This window comes from Podarcis erhardii, assembly GCF_964252035.2.
Source record: "Podarcis erhardii genome assembly, chromosome: 5".
Taxonomy (NCBI): domain Eukaryota; kingdom Metazoa; phylum Chordata; class Lepidosauria; order Squamata; family Lacertidae; genus Podarcis; species Podarcis erhardii.
In genome coordinates, this window is record NC_138509.1 from 8,304,225 (window position 1) to 8,319,484 (window position 15,260).

At 43.2% G+C, this 15,260-nt stretch overlaps 1 protein-coding gene across 1 annotated transcript; it reads left to right on the forward strand.

Moving 5' to 3' along the window:
- Nucleotides 1–92: 92 nt before the first annotated feature.
- On the forward strand, nucleotides 93–11,437 carry GPALPP1 (GPALPP motifs containing 1). The gene is made up of 8 exons (XM_081861027.1): nucleotides 93–230; nucleotides 2,102–2,240; nucleotides 4,300–4,392; nucleotides 5,054–5,135; nucleotides 8,158–8,289; nucleotides 8,373–8,537; nucleotides 10,170–10,268; nucleotides 10,769–11,437. The coding sequence occupies exons 1-8, from the start codon at nucleotides 152–154 to the stop codon at nucleotides 10,982–10,984; spliced, it is 1,005 nt and encodes a 334-aa protein (XP_081717153.1). The 5' UTR covers nucleotides 93–151; the 3' UTR covers nucleotides 10,985–11,437.
- The last annotated feature ends 3,823 nt before the right edge of the window (nucleotides 11,438–15,260 follow it).

The window sequence follows — 15,260 nt, forward strand, 5'->3', positions numbered from 1 at the left end:
CCAATAGCCGGCGGGAGGAGGAGGAGGAGGAAGGAAGTCCCGCCCACTCTGCCCGCGAGCGCCGGAAGTGGGCGGCGGAAGGCCCTGAGGGGCGGAGAAGCCCGGGCGGAAGGGAGGCCCGGCTAAACAAGAGGCACTTCCGGGTGCTGCCATGGCGTCGCGGGGAGCGGCGGGGCCCTCGCTGCCGGCGCAAGCCGACCGAGCGGAGCCCGGCGGGGACTTCGGGCCGGGTGAGGAAGGGGTCCGGGGCAGGAGGGGATTTCGGCTCCTGCGAGGTTTTAGGCGCAGTGAGCGGGGAAGGCTGGCTTGGACGAGGCGTCTCAAACCACCTGGATAAGAATACTGTATAGTATTGTATCTGGTATATGTAAGAATCAAATCAAATCAAATCAAATTTTATTAAACGGTCACAGACCAGATTAACTCGTGCAGCTAGTCAGCGAAACATAACAAAGGACAATTTCAATACAGATTAGGCCATAACAGCAATTTAAAATTAGACAGCATGAATAAAATTAAGTATTTGCCTTCGCCTGCATGTTGACATTGGAAAGCTCTTGTTTCCTGCGCCTAATACCAGCTACGCAGAATTTAGCAACATTGATCGGGATTTCAATATATACAAGATTTCAATATATACAAGATATTATTGTATCTTATATGTATAAGAATATATATATTCTAGCATATATTTAAATATTATATATGTGTGTGTGGTGTACATATAAGTATATAGAATATATATATTATCGTATGTGTGTGTGTGTGTGTGTGTATATATATATAGAGAGAGAGAGAGAGAGTGGTACCTCTGGTTACGTACTTAATTCGTTCCAGAGGTCTGTTCTTAACCTGAAACTTTTCTTAACCTGAAGCACCACTTTAGCTAATGGGGCCTCCTGCTGCTGCTGCTGCTGCTGCACCACCACGCGATTTCTGTTCTCATCCTGAAGCAAAGTTCTTAACCGGAGGTACTAGTTCTGGGTTAGCAGAGTCTGTAACCTGAAGCGTATGTAACCCGAGGTACCACTGTATATGTCTGTCTCTCTCTCTCTCTCTGTGTGTGTGTATATATATATATATATATGCTTTCGTAGATTTATATAAACACTCCGCCTTTTTTCCTGACAGGGTTCAAGGCAGCTTAGAGGTTAAAAAAAAAACAAGAATCACGAATGCAATACTACTAAGTGCAATGCTACTATAATAATTCTATAAACGTTTAATGATTTGTTAAAGGTTGTTGCCCTCCGCCCCACTCCCAGGTTTTTGTTTTTTTTTTAGCTGTTCTTATTTTCAATCTGTAAGCCCAGGTTTTGAGGAAGATGTATTTTTGCATTGCTTAGCAAATTATTACTTGATGCTTAATTGTTTATTATAATACTCTGAAGTAAACCATTAATACCTGGACTCTTACACTTTTTCAGTTGTTTCACTATGTGAAATAATGCTTGTTGGGTTTTGACCGTTTTCCATCTTCTCCACAGTTAAATTAGGAAAGTTAATTTTCTGCAGATTTCCTTGATCTTATTTTTTGCTGGACTTTCAGAAGTGTAAAAGTTGTAGGAATCACAAAAGATATTGGCAACTGTTACTATTTTCTGTTACACCTTTAACTGCGTAGCTATGCTATTTATGTTTTTCTTAATTGTAGGACTAATAATTTATCAGGTATGTTTCCTTTTACAACTGCAGAGCAATTAAGTGTTTTCAGTCATTTCCTGGTTGCCTCAAGTCTTTTGTGAACAGGTTCCTTTATGTAGTTGCTCCCAATTTTTAATTTTGATTTATAGGCACTATAGTTCTCTTTAAAAAAAAAAAGAAAAAAAGAAATGAGGACTTTTGAATAAATATACCTCCATCTGTTGCCTCATGAGCAGTGCAACCTGATCTGCTGTTGAGCCATTATTTAATTGAAAATGTTTATTCTGTTCAACTGTTTTAAGAAATTTAATCTCCACAATATTTGAGATGGTTATCTAGATTCCGTCTAGACATTCAGTTTTGTATCAGTGATGTATTTCAAAACAATTGCTAGCTGTAAAATATATTATTTGGATAGTTTAGTCTAAATGTAAATGAGAAACTCTTAACTGTTTAGTTGTAGGGCCAGCGTTGCCACCAGACTACTATAGTAGTTCCGAAATACATGGTTGCGATAAAAAATGTGATTCTCCTAATGCACCCGGAGGAACAGTATGGGATTCTGAAGATGACAAAGATTCAAGTCCAACGCCCAGGTTAGTGCATTAGTGTGAACATAGGAAATTGCCTTATATTGAACTATGGCCATTAAGAGCTGTAATTTCCCAGCATTTGGGGTCTCGAGTGAACATTAACACAATCATTTAACATATCGCAATCATTGGACAGACATACAACCATCATGCAGTCACGGCATTAGATCAGAGCTTTCCAAACTTTTTCATGTTTGTGACACGCTTTTCAAACATGCATCATTTCACAACACAGTAATTCAGTTTTACTAGCAAACCGGCAATTTAACCAGCCCCTTTCCAGTCCCAGGAGGAGCGCGGGGAGCGTTCGTTTAACACACCTACACATTGCAGCTGACACACTAACGTGTCGCAACACACAGTTTGGAAAGCTCTATTAGGTGGTAATGGTATGTCGTGACTTCTTTTTTCAACTTCTGAACCTTTGGCAGGCAAATGCTATGGAGGATTTACTTGTTTTGTTTAAAACTGTGCTTCTCAAAAAAAGTTACAGATTTCCTACAGCTTCTTCATGGTGTGATAGTTAAATAAGGGAATCTTTGGGGGCTGGTCACAATCTAAGGCACTAAGGCTACACTAAATCATAAAGTAAAACAATTCAGAATAAAACATTACGGAAGAAAGTCAAATATAAAGTATATATTCAAAGCAACATAATTAACAGGAAACTAAAATATCATCATAAAGGTTTCAAAATAAAACATTACAAAGGAAGTCAACTACAGAATGCACATTTATCACAGCAAAGTAACAGAAAAAAGTTATCTTAAACATTTCAAAAAAAATTACTAAAGGAAGTCAAGTATGAAATGCAAATTCAAAACAGCATAATTAGCAATATAATAAATTTATTAATAAAAAATCATAAACATATCTGATACTGTTGAGGACCAATCCTGCCAATGGTGGTTCATGGTGAGCAGCGGCTGTAGGAGCTCAGGCTTGATGACCAGGGTCTGCACTGACAGCCAAGATGGTCTGGTCTTTTCAGCAGCCTCAGCTTTTGAAGTTGGAGTCAGTCAGGGCCCTGCCCTGTCCTCCCAGGCCAGGTGGAAAAAGGCTTGCAAGACACAGAGCAGGTCTCGCAGCCATGATGGTCTGTTACATAAATGATTTTATTTGGTATTAAAATTGAAAAAAGATTTGTTTTATATGTATATATTGATCGAATGTATATATTGATCAAAGCATATAAGTTGTAAAATTAATATGGATATGCAGGACATCATGGATATGCTCTCAACTGGCAAATGAATTTTTTTAATCTGGTAAGAGCCCCCACCGTTCTCTGAAGTTCAGAGAAGGTTAAGGAGAGTCTCAGAGAGACATTGAAAGCAGTCAGATCTTGTTGCTTTCCCAGTCATTTCCAGACTCCCCTCAGCTAGGGAGGTGGGTAGCAATTTGCCTTTGCATTTATTCTGCACTGCCAAAGTTTGTTCAATTCATGCACACTGATGTAAAAAGTAAAGGACCCCTGGACGATTCAGTCGAGTCAAAGGTGACTATGGAGTACAGCGCTCATCTTGCTTTAAAGCTGAGGGAGCTGGCGTTTGTCCACAAACAGCTTCCAGGGCATGTGGCCAGCATGACTAAACTGCTTCTGGTGCAATGGGACACTGTGACATAAACCAGAGCGCACGGAAACCTTCCCGTCGTAGCTGTACCTATTTATCTACTTGCACTAGCGTGCTTTCGAACTGCTAGGTTGGCAGGAGCTGGGACAGAGCAACAGGAGCTCACCCTGTTGCACAGATTCAAACCGCCGACCTTCCGATCAGCAAGACCAAGAGGCTCAGTGGTTTAGACCACATACCTTTACACTGATGTATCTAATAGTTGACTCGGCTGCTTAGTTGGGAATATGGCTTACTATATAGGCGAGCCGTTTATATTATCGAAGTTGCTTTGAACTAATAGCTTTCCAGTGCTGTTACCATGGACATAGAGGACACATACAGGATATGAGATGCAGTTCTTGAAATAATTTCAGGCTTTTCTTTTCAAAGTGTAAGTAATTACCGTTCACATTTTAGTAAATTAAGTGCTTTCATTATATTTGCAGAAAACACAGACGCTATCAGGAAGATGACGATGATGGATTCTTTGGACCCGCTCTTCCTCCTGGCTTTAAAAAACCAGATGAATCCCCAGAAAGGTAAATATCCCCCTAAGAATCCACAGTGCCTGAAAGACTGTTTGCTCTTCCTGTTCAGAATCAGACTTTAGTCAGTTAGCAGAACGCTTTATGGCCTCTGTATTTCTGTATGTAAAACAACAACAACAACCCCAATCAGCAACTAAAGTGTTGATTTCATGGCTGCACCCTCCCTGACAGGTGGCTGGCCAGCTTCCATTTTCAAACTTTCTGCAAAGAAGGAACCACCACCTTTGAAAGTAGTTTGTTCCATTGTTGAATATCTTGTGCTATCGGGAAGTTTTTCCTATGGTTTACTTGAAATCCCCCCCCCCCCTTTTAACAATTTGAACCCATTGGTTTGAGTCCTGCTCTCTGGAACAACAGGGTCCAAATTACTCTCAAGTTACTCTCATCATTATAGCCTTTCAAATATTTATAGATTGCTATCAGAATTGCAGAGAATAGTTGTGTCAAATGGATGGGAGGAATTTGGAATAGTAAAGGCTCTGAGTGAGTAGCACTTGCCACCACAAGCTCCTTGTTGATAACGCCAAAATCAGAAGAGAAAATGTTTCTAGGACCATTATTAAGTGTACTTTGTAGCAACTTACATTATTTCTCTGCTTTGGAATATGACTTTAAATTAAAATGTAAAATGATTTTTTTTCCTCTTCACGAGGCCTGTTATAGGTCCTGCCTTACCACCTGGCTTTAAGAAACCATCAGAAGCTGCTGAAGAAAACATATATTATGCAACCCAGGTGTGTAGAAACAATAATCCTGAAACAACAGATCCTGCTTTTTATTTGTGGAACATGTTTGGAACAATGCACACAGACACACACATGCATATACGTACACACTCAAAACCTAACCCCCATTTATTCATCTGACAAGGTTACATATATGTTAACTCTGTAACACTTTGATTTGCAAATGCCTTGCTTGTTGAGTAAAGTTATATACACAAAATTTGAAACACAAAGGAGCAGGTAAAATAGAAGTTTCACAAGCTTTAAGATGCCACAGGTTCTTCATTCTCTTAAATGTAAAATTTCCTGGAAACGAAAATATCTGGCAGATGAAAATATATGGTAAGAAAGATAGTTGTCTCTAGTTCCATTCAGATTATATCATGGCCTTATAAAGAAGAAAATGGATGTTATTCCTTTCCCTTACTTACTTTGCAGCACAGACTGCAATAGAGCACAGCTCCCCCCTGAGCACAGCTCATGACTGGTATGTGCTTTTCCTTCCCACCCAAGTAAAGGATGAAGATCAGGAACTCTGAGACCAACACACCCTGTGTTACCCAGAGTGCAAAGGCACTTACGCTCCCCAAATCCCTCCCAGATCTCAGAAGAACATGTCAATCTCTTACCACTCAGAACCTAAACTTTCAGTAGAAAGAACTCCAAGAACTGTCTAGGCATATGGAAATTCTGGAATCCCGAGGTTGGCAAGTGCACACACTTGGTCAAATTATGAAACCATATTAGAAATAAAAGTTAGGGGGAAAGCAGGCAAAAGGTTAAAACAAAATACAAAATAAACCAGAGCACTGTGGCTCTAAAACTGGCTAATCTTCGCCTTTCCACTGCAATGTAATACTTCTAGTCTATGAGTAGGCAGTGAGAATGTTCAGCTTCCCAGTGGTATGCAAGACCCAGTGTGGATTCTGATGCAAGAGCAACTTAGCTATTTAAAGCCTCTTGAGGGAGCGACCCCACACACTTTCTGACTGATGAGGAGCTGTGGTGGCATAGGTAGACCTCTTAAGCACCCTTCTTTCATTGAAGAAACCTAGAGGAAGATACGTCACAGCATGACTTAGAGGAATGGTGGGGGCAAGAGATTCTTGCTTCACACTCACAACCTTGGTTGTCAGAACGCTACATACAGGCAGAGCAATATCAGCCTGGAGAAGAACCGTGTTTGTTTGTTTGGGGTTTTGCTATGAGTAGTTGTACTTCAAGAAAGATCTGTGGAGTTTGTAAACTTGGATAACTTTTAAAGAGTGTGTGTGCAATTCTGTTTGGTAGGTTTTATTTGCACAGAGCCTAGGACTTGCCAATCAGAAGGTCAGTGGTTCGAATCCCCGCAATGGGGTGAGCTCCTGTTGCTCGGTCCCTGCTCCTGCCAACCTAGCAGTTCGAAAGCACGTCAAAGTGCAAGTAGATAAATAGGTACCACTCCGGCGGGAAGGTAAACGGCGTTTCCGTGCGCTGCTCTGGTTCACCACAAGCGGCTTAGTCATGCTGGCCACATGACCCGGAAGCTGTACGCCGGCTCCCTCGGCCAATAAAGCGAGATGAGCGCTGCAACCCCAGAGTCAGTCACGACTGGACCTAATGGTCAGGGGTCCCTTTATCTTTACCTATTTATTTATTTATTCATTTATTACACCTCTCCCGTCTGGCTGGGCCTCCCCTGCCACTCTGGGCAGCTTCCAACAGAATATTAAAAACACAATAAAACATCACACATAAAACACTTCCCTAAACAGGGCTGCCTTCAGATATCTCCTAAAAGTCAGATAGATGTTTATTTCCTTGACATCTGACGGGAGAGCATTCCACAGGGCTGGCACCACCACCGAGAAGGCCCTCTGCCTGGTTCCCTGTAACCTCACTTCTCGGAGTGAGGGAAGCGCCAGAAGGCCCTCGGCGCTGGACCTTAGTGTATAAAACTATACTTAAATTTACCACTCTACAACATCTTCAAAGTAATACACAGTGAAATAATGAAATATAAAACTGTTTAAGAAAATAAATAGCAAGATTCAAACACCCTGTTCCGAAAGGATTGGTGTTTCTGCTGAGTAGTGCTCTGTGACCCTGGAGAGTAGCAACAAGGAAGTGTGTCTTTAACCTGTCCTGTGGAAAAACCATTGCAATGCTTTGAGACAAGGATTTTGCTCCTGCACAGTGGGTCACTAAGCTCTAGTGATGTTACAGATTCCACTAACCCGGAAGTAGTACCTCGGGTTAAGAACTTTGCTTCAGGATGAGAACAGAAATCGCACGGCAGTGGCACGGCAGCAGCGGGAGACCCCATTAGCTAAAGTGGTACCTCAGGTTAAGAACAGTTTCAGGTTAAGAATGGACCTCCAGAAAAAAGTTAAGTTCTTAACCCGAGGTACCACTGTAAAAGCTCAGCAACTTGAACCCTAAAAAAAACTCCACAACTTTGGTTTAAAATTGTAAAAAAAGCTCAACAACCTCCGTCGGCCCACACACATGTTCACTTCTTCAAATCTCGCCCTCTTTGAAAAAAGTTTGGGCACCCCTGCTGTAGGCCCAGGGATGACTGGGGAGTCAGGAGAAGCATGGCTTCAAATGTTTAAAGATAAAATTTCTGTTCCTTACGATTGCAGAAAGGAAACTATGTCTTTTCCACAATTCAAAGCAGATATTGTGTTTTCCAGAGCAGCTGCCTAAAATTCCCTCATACCTTGTAAACAGGTTTGTCTCCTGGTATGTTCTTTATTCCTTTCACTTGTGCAACACTTTTCATTAAAATAATAATAACGAAGAAGATTTGGCTAAAACCCATACATTTGGTTTTTTAACAAATACGCAAATTGAGCTACTTAGAGTAATTCATCATTTTGCCACATCTTGGTTTCTGGTAAAGAGAGTTACATTGGCCTTAGGCGAAATACATGGTAAGTGAGAGATGTAAGGAATGTATTAAGTAGATGAACAAGATACAAAATAAGTATGTTTATTTTGAGAAATACAGGGTTGATGGAATTTATTTGTATTTCATGTTGTAATAAAGACTACGGATAGCAGCGAAGAGGAGGAAGACATGATTGGCCCAATGCCTGCCAAAGGACCAGTAGAATCCAACACAACTAGAGAGATTGAATGTCGAGCTCAGAGAATGAAAGATAAACTTCTCGGTAAAGATGTGAGTTTAATTCCTGATTGTTTTATTTTTAAGCCTTGTCAGCTTTAGGCGTGCTTCTAATTTTGTTGGTCTACTGTTTAAAGGATGGACCCAAACAAGCTAAAAGAGAATCTTGGATGACGGATCTACCACCAGAACTCAAAAGCTTTGGGCTCGGTCCACGGACATTCAAAAGAAGAGCTGATGACAAATCGGGAGATAGATCCATTTGGACTGATACCCCGGCCGACAGAGAAAAGAAAGCCCAAGTAAGCCTTCGTTTGCCCCCATGTCCTCCTATATACACACCACTCTGGTGTACACATGGGACTCTTTGATTGTGTGAGGGGTTCTTTAATCGCAAAGAGACAGCTGCACAGTTGGAGGAGCTGCATGTGCATATTGCTTTGGAACCATTCTGCTTCGTAAAGCAGAACATTTAATTAGGCTCAGGGCCTAGGATGCAGGTCTTGCCAGCATTGCCGAGGTGGCAGCTGCTATTAGCGGTGCAACTTCAGTACAGGAGGGAAGCCAGGCAAAGGGCTTTTGAGGGACAGGGAAGGTGGCTGGGTTGCAGTAGAAAGATTTTGTCTTGCTTTTAGACACATCCAGTTTTGCCCCTGCGAAAGGCTGAGCTGGATGAATCCCTAGCCGGAATTAAGATTGCTGGAAGAAATATCAGCAACCTCAGATATGCAGATGACACAACCTTGATGGCAGAAAGTGAGGAGGAATTAAGGAACCTTTTATTGAGGGTGAAAGAGGAGAGCACAAAATATGGTCTGAAGCTCAACATCAAAAAACGAAGATCATGGCCACTGGTCCCATCACCTCCTGGCAAATAGAAGGGGAAGAAATGGAGATGTTGGGAAAGATGGGAGGGCACAAGGAGAAGGGGATGACAGAGGACGAGATGGTTGGATAATGTTCTCGAAGCTACCAGCATGAGTTTGACCAAACTGCGGGAGGCAGTGGAAGACAGAAGTGCCTGGCATGCTCTGGTCCAGGGGGTCACAAAGAGTCGGACACGACTAAACAACAACAAGTTTTGCCCCGCTTGCCTTACCCACGGTACCACGGTAGCTGTTGTGAAATAAGTCCTCGGCTTGGGTCGCATTTGCTTCGAGATGCAACTGTAACATGGCTGCTCTCACAGAACGTGCCCCAAGAGTCCTGTGCTTTGTTCTCAGTGCTGTGTGGGGAGTCCAATGTGGTGTGTCCACTCTGCTTCTTTGCCAGCCTGACCAGATGTAAACAGAGTTGGTCTGGAAGCGGCACGGAACACTAGCAGCCGGGTGTCTTGACATTGCCACACTCCTAGCTGTTCTTTAAGCTACAGAGGCTGGAGAGAGCGGAATGGAGAAAAGGAGGAGGGGCAGAGGCTGAACAAGAGTCATTTGTCTGGGCTAAATAAGCCCAGTGGTGAGCCAGAAACCAGCCAGCCTTTCCAGGATTGCAGAAGGAGCGAGGAGGATTGATGGACTAGGGAGAATTGCAGTGTGAGCATTTGCACTCTAGATGACACTCCAGTATAGCATTACGTGAAAGGGTGTGGGGTAAACAAGCGTAACAGAAAAAGCAACATCAGAGATAAGAAAAATGCCAGCGGCCCTATGATGAGCAAGGCTTCTTGCCTCCTGAAGTGTGAATAGAAAATGGAACCTTGGCACCCCCTTATTCTGAAACGAGAGAGCTGGGGCTTGCAGCATTCTGAGAGTTTTAAATGGGAGAAGTATCCCAACCTGTTAATCTAGATCGGGTGCTCTGCACTTATACAGTGAACATGCCTGAAAAGCACGGCTGGTAATTTCCTTGCATTAAGAAGCAGATTTGTGCTCCAGACAGATCAATTTAAGTATAGATAGCCTTTGGTGCCTGCTAACCAGTTGTTTATTTGTCAGGAAGCGCCAGATGCGAAAAAGTCCATCAGTAAGGATGATGCAGAAGTTCTCCTGTCCGAGAAAGACAAAAGACTGGTTGAGCAGTTGTCTTCATACAATGTATGTATCATTTCACGTTTCCCCGCTTCCTTTTTTTCTTTAGGGACGTTTCTTTCAATGGGAATATATCTAATACAACTTTGATTATGAGGTGGCATAGAAATGCCATTTATAAATAGGTAGAGAAAGACCCTCAATGGTCTTTTATCCTTGTGTGGCCCTTAGAGGTTTGTTAGAAATCCTTATCAAACAGCTTGTAGAAATACAACTTCTTTAAAGGGCGATCTTGAAATTGGAATGGAGAAATGGCAAAGGAAGGATTAACCTGACGTTCATTTGGATTCTTGGTACTTATTTCCTTTGGTTCTACTTTTAAAAATTTATAAGTGCAGTGGTGTCCTATACATGTCTACTCAGGAGTAAGCCTCAGTTCATAGGTGAGCGAGTGTAGGATTGCAGCCCTTTGTTAAAAGGTCTTCATTCTTATCTCTACTTTTCTTCAGCCTGAATAATTACTGTAATAGTTTCCAGCTGAGTTGTTTTTTCTTCTTCTTATCAAGGACTCTCAGAGATCTGAATCTCTTATGGATTTGCATCAGAAAAAACTGAAGAGCAAAGCTGCCGAGGAGAAGAAACCCCAGGAGAGGCGACCATTTGACCGTGACCAAGATCTCCAGGTCCATCGCTTTGATGAAGCACAAAAAAGAGCTCTCCTAAAGAAATCTAGAGACTTGGGCACTAGGTTTTCCCATGGCAAATGCAATATGTTTCTGTAATGTAAGCAGGAAATGATAGTGAAGTAATGTTGTGTGCTATTTAAAAACATCATGTAGTAGTACTATATAATAAAACATCTTTTCTGTATATACAATAAATGTATAAAAAGCTTTTTAAAAACAGGTCAGAGTTTTGTAGCTTGTTCAGGACCCCTTGGTTTTTTCCCCAAAACGTTATTGAAATTAATAGGCCTATTATGATCAATCAAGTTTTAAATAGTCATATGCACTCTCCTATATGGATTTCGAGGGAAGTAATTGGCTCAGATTCCTCATTTGTTTATGGAGCCATTCAGATTTAATTGACAGAAATATGTCATATTTCAGAATTTGAAGTTTGGGCCTGATAATGAGAAATGGAAATTGGCAGATAATGTGAATATTGCCATAATTACTTACGTGTATATTTGACAGGAGGGTAAGTAAAGCATTCTGTCTTTCTATACCCAAAAATGTCTCAGCCTATTGTATTTTATATAATCTTCCATTCTTGGATGAGGTAAGCAACTGTGGATAACGGGGACAGATTTGTTAATTAGACTGGAATTTAGTAGAAAAGGTATTACCAGGGCATTATGCTTCTAATAGATGGGTGAAAAAGATGTTTAGCTTTTCCTATAACTGTAGTGCACTTTTCAAACTTCTTCTCTCTGGATCAAATACAGTGGTACTTTGGGTTAAGAACTTAATTCGTTCTGGAGGTCTGTTCTTAACCTGAAACTGTTCTTAACCTGAAGCACCACTTTAGCTAATGGGGCCTGCTGCTCCCGCCGTGCCACTGGAGCACGATTTCTGTTCTCATCCTGAAGCAAAGTTCTTAACCCGAGGTACTATTTCTGGGTTAGCGGAGTCTGTAACCTGAAGCACCTGTAACTTGAAGTGTATGTAACCCAAGGTACCACTTTATTAAAGGTAAAGGGACCCTGACCATTAGGTCCAGTCATGGCCGACTCTGGGGTTGCGGCACTCATCTCGCTTTATTGGCCGAGGGAGCCGGCGTACAGCTTCCGGGTCATGTGGCCAGCATGACTAAGCCGCTTCTGGCAAACCAGAGCAGCACACAGAAACGCCGTTTACCTTCCCACCGGAGTGGTACCTATTGATCTACTTGCACTTTGACGTGCTTTTGAACTGCTAGGTTGGCAGGAGCAGGGACTGAACAACGGGAGCTCACCCTGTCATGGGGATTCGAACCGCTGACCTCCTGATCGGCAAGCCCTAGGCTCTGTGGTTTAACCCACAGCGCCACCCGCGTCCCAGTACCACTTTATTAGGTTCCCCATAAAGGAGGCAATGGAGCAGAATTTCAATCCCATACAGTCTTCTTAAAGATACAGAGGATCTAACTGATATATTCCTTCTGGGTATGAAACACATGCCATATGAGTGTCTGTGCCACACACAATATGTAAATAGAGAAAATACTGAAATTGATTTCAAAACAAATTAATTCAATCTGCGAGATGACGGGAGGAGACTCGGCAAATATGCACCCTAAATGTTAGTGAAGTTGGAACAGTCATCTGGGCCAAGATGAGGAGACAGTCAAGAAAACTGAAAGTGGTAAGGCTTTCCAAACAACCAGCAAAGGATTAGAGCCAATTCTTTTTCTCCAAAGGGTTCGCTTCCTTCTCTGTCAACATATCTGCACAACATCAAGTCAATATGGATTCAATAAATCCCTTACTTCATGGGTGGGGGAAAATAAGGTCCCCTAGTTCACTAGCACAGGGACGCGGGTGGCGCTGTGGGTTAAACCACAGAGCCTAGGACTTGCCGATCAGAAGGTCGGCGGTTCGAATCCACGCGACGGGGTGAGCTCCCGTTGCTCAGTCCCTGCTCCTGCCAACCTAGCAGTTCGAAAGCACATCAATGTGCAAGTAGATAAATAGGTACCACTCTGGCGGGAAGGTAAACGGGAAGGTTTCCGTGCGCTGCTCTGGTTCGCCAGAAGCGGCTTAGTCATGCTGGCCACATGACCCGGAAGCTGTATGCCGGCTCCCTCAGCCAATAAAGCGAGATGAGCGCCTCAACCCCAGAGTCGGCCACCACTGGACCTAATGGTTAGGGGTCCCTTTACCTTTACCTAGTTCACTAGCACAGCAAGTGACCAGAGAAAATAAAATGCAGAGCAAGAAAAAGTCAATTAAGTGCTGCCGAAATTGTGTTGCTGAGGAAGACAATGGCCAAGAGGTCTCCTGACACTTGGGTGAAAGGCTGAAGTCATCCGGAGTTTTGGAATGTGTTGTCAGCCATATGCTGATGACACACAGCTCTACTTTATATATTCAGGTGCGGCAGTCAATGTGCTGGACGGCTGTCTTGCCTCAGTAATGGACTGGATGAGAGCCAATAAAGTGAAGTCCAATTCATGGTTAGCGGGTGGTTCCCTACACTGAATGGGTGGGAAGTGGCCTGCTCTTGATGGGGTTACACATCCCTCTGAAGGAGGGTGTACGCAGCTTGGGGGTCCTGGATCCATTACAGTTGCTTGAGGCTCAGGTGGCCTCGGTGGTAAGGAGTGCCTTCCATCAGCTTCAGATGGTGGCCCAGCTGCACCCTTCTTGTTTTATGCTCTAGTAATCTCTAGCAGCCACGAAATTAAAAGACGCCTGCTTCTTGGGAGAAAAGCAATGACAAACCTAGACAGCATCTTAAAAAGTAGAGACATCACCTTGCCAACAAAGGTCCGTATAGTAAAAGCTATGGTTTTCCCAGTAATGATGTATGGAAGTGAAAGCTGGACCATAGAGAAAGCTGATCGCCAAAGAATTGATGCTTTTGAATTATGGTGCTGGAGGAGACTCTTGAGAGTCCCATGGACTGCAAGAAGATCAAACCTCTCCATGGACTGCAAGAAGATCAAACCGATCCATTCTTAAGGAAATCAGCCCTGAGTGCTCGCTGGAAGGACAGATCGTGAAGCTGAGGCTCCAATACTTTGGCCACCTCATGAGAAGAGAAGACTCCCTGGAAAAGACCCTGATGTTGGGAAAGATGGAGGGCACAAGGAGAAGGGGACGACAGAGCACAAGATGGTTGGACAGTGTTCTCAAAGCTACCAGCATGAGTTTCACCAAGCTGTGGGAGGTAGTGGAAGACAGGAGTGCCTGGCGTGCTCTGGTCCAGGGGGTCACGAACAGTCGGAAACGACTAAACAACAGCAACAAAACCTCTAGGTGAGATTGCTGCAACATGTTACATGTGGGGCCGCCTCAAAATGGCTCAGAAACTTCAGCTGGTGCAGTGTTCAGTGGCCAGGTTGCTCACCAGGGCAAGATGGTTTGAGCCTATAATTTCAATCCTGGCTTGACCGCACTGGCTGCCAATTAGTTTTCCCATTCAAAGTGCTGGTTTTGACCTATAAATGAAAGGTGGCATAGAAATTTAATATGGGTGAAGGGTGGTATATACATTTAATGAAGTTCAGCCCAAGCTAGATGTCAATAACAAGAATATATTACCAAAATTGCTAGACCAGACTATTCCAACCACAAATCAATTCACACTTTTCCTAGGAAGAGGTGAATTGCTGCCTCTAAGGGCAACTGGAAGTGTATGAGTCCAAGACCTAAGAGGAGTTTGATTGTTTTCTTGGGGAGATAACTCCCAACTTGTGGTTTCGCATTAATGTACTTGAGTCTTGGACTTGTGTACTTCCTGTTGCCCTTGGAGACAGCATCTCGCTTCTTCCTTTGTTCAAACCTGAAACCAGGACTGATAAGTAAAGGTAAAGGGACCCCCTGACCATTAGGTCCAGTCGTGACCGACTCTGGGGTTGCGGCGCTCATCTCGCTTTATTGGCCAAGGGAGCCGGCATACAGCTTCCGGGTCATGTGCCCAGCATGACTAAGCCACTTCTGGCGAACCAGAGCAGCACACAGAAATGCCGTTTACCTTCCTGACGGAGCGGTATCTACTTATCTACTTGCACTTTGACGTGCTTTCGAACTGCTAGGTGGACAGGAGCAGGGACCGAGCAATGGGAGCTCACCCCGTTGCGGGGATTCGAACCGCCGACCTTCTGATTGGCAAGTCCTAGGCTCTGGGGTTTAACCCACAGCGCCAATTCAGCTGAATGTTGAAGAATAATTTGCCTCAAATGGAAAGAAAGGACTGTTCCATGGAAAGGAATAGGAGTTTGTGAGCGTAAGGGTCCATCTACATCTGTTCACATAATGTTAACTACAGTGGTACCTCGGGTTAAGTACTTAATTCATTCCGGAGGTCCGTACTTGACCTGAAACTGTTCTTAAGCTGAAGCACCACTTTAGCT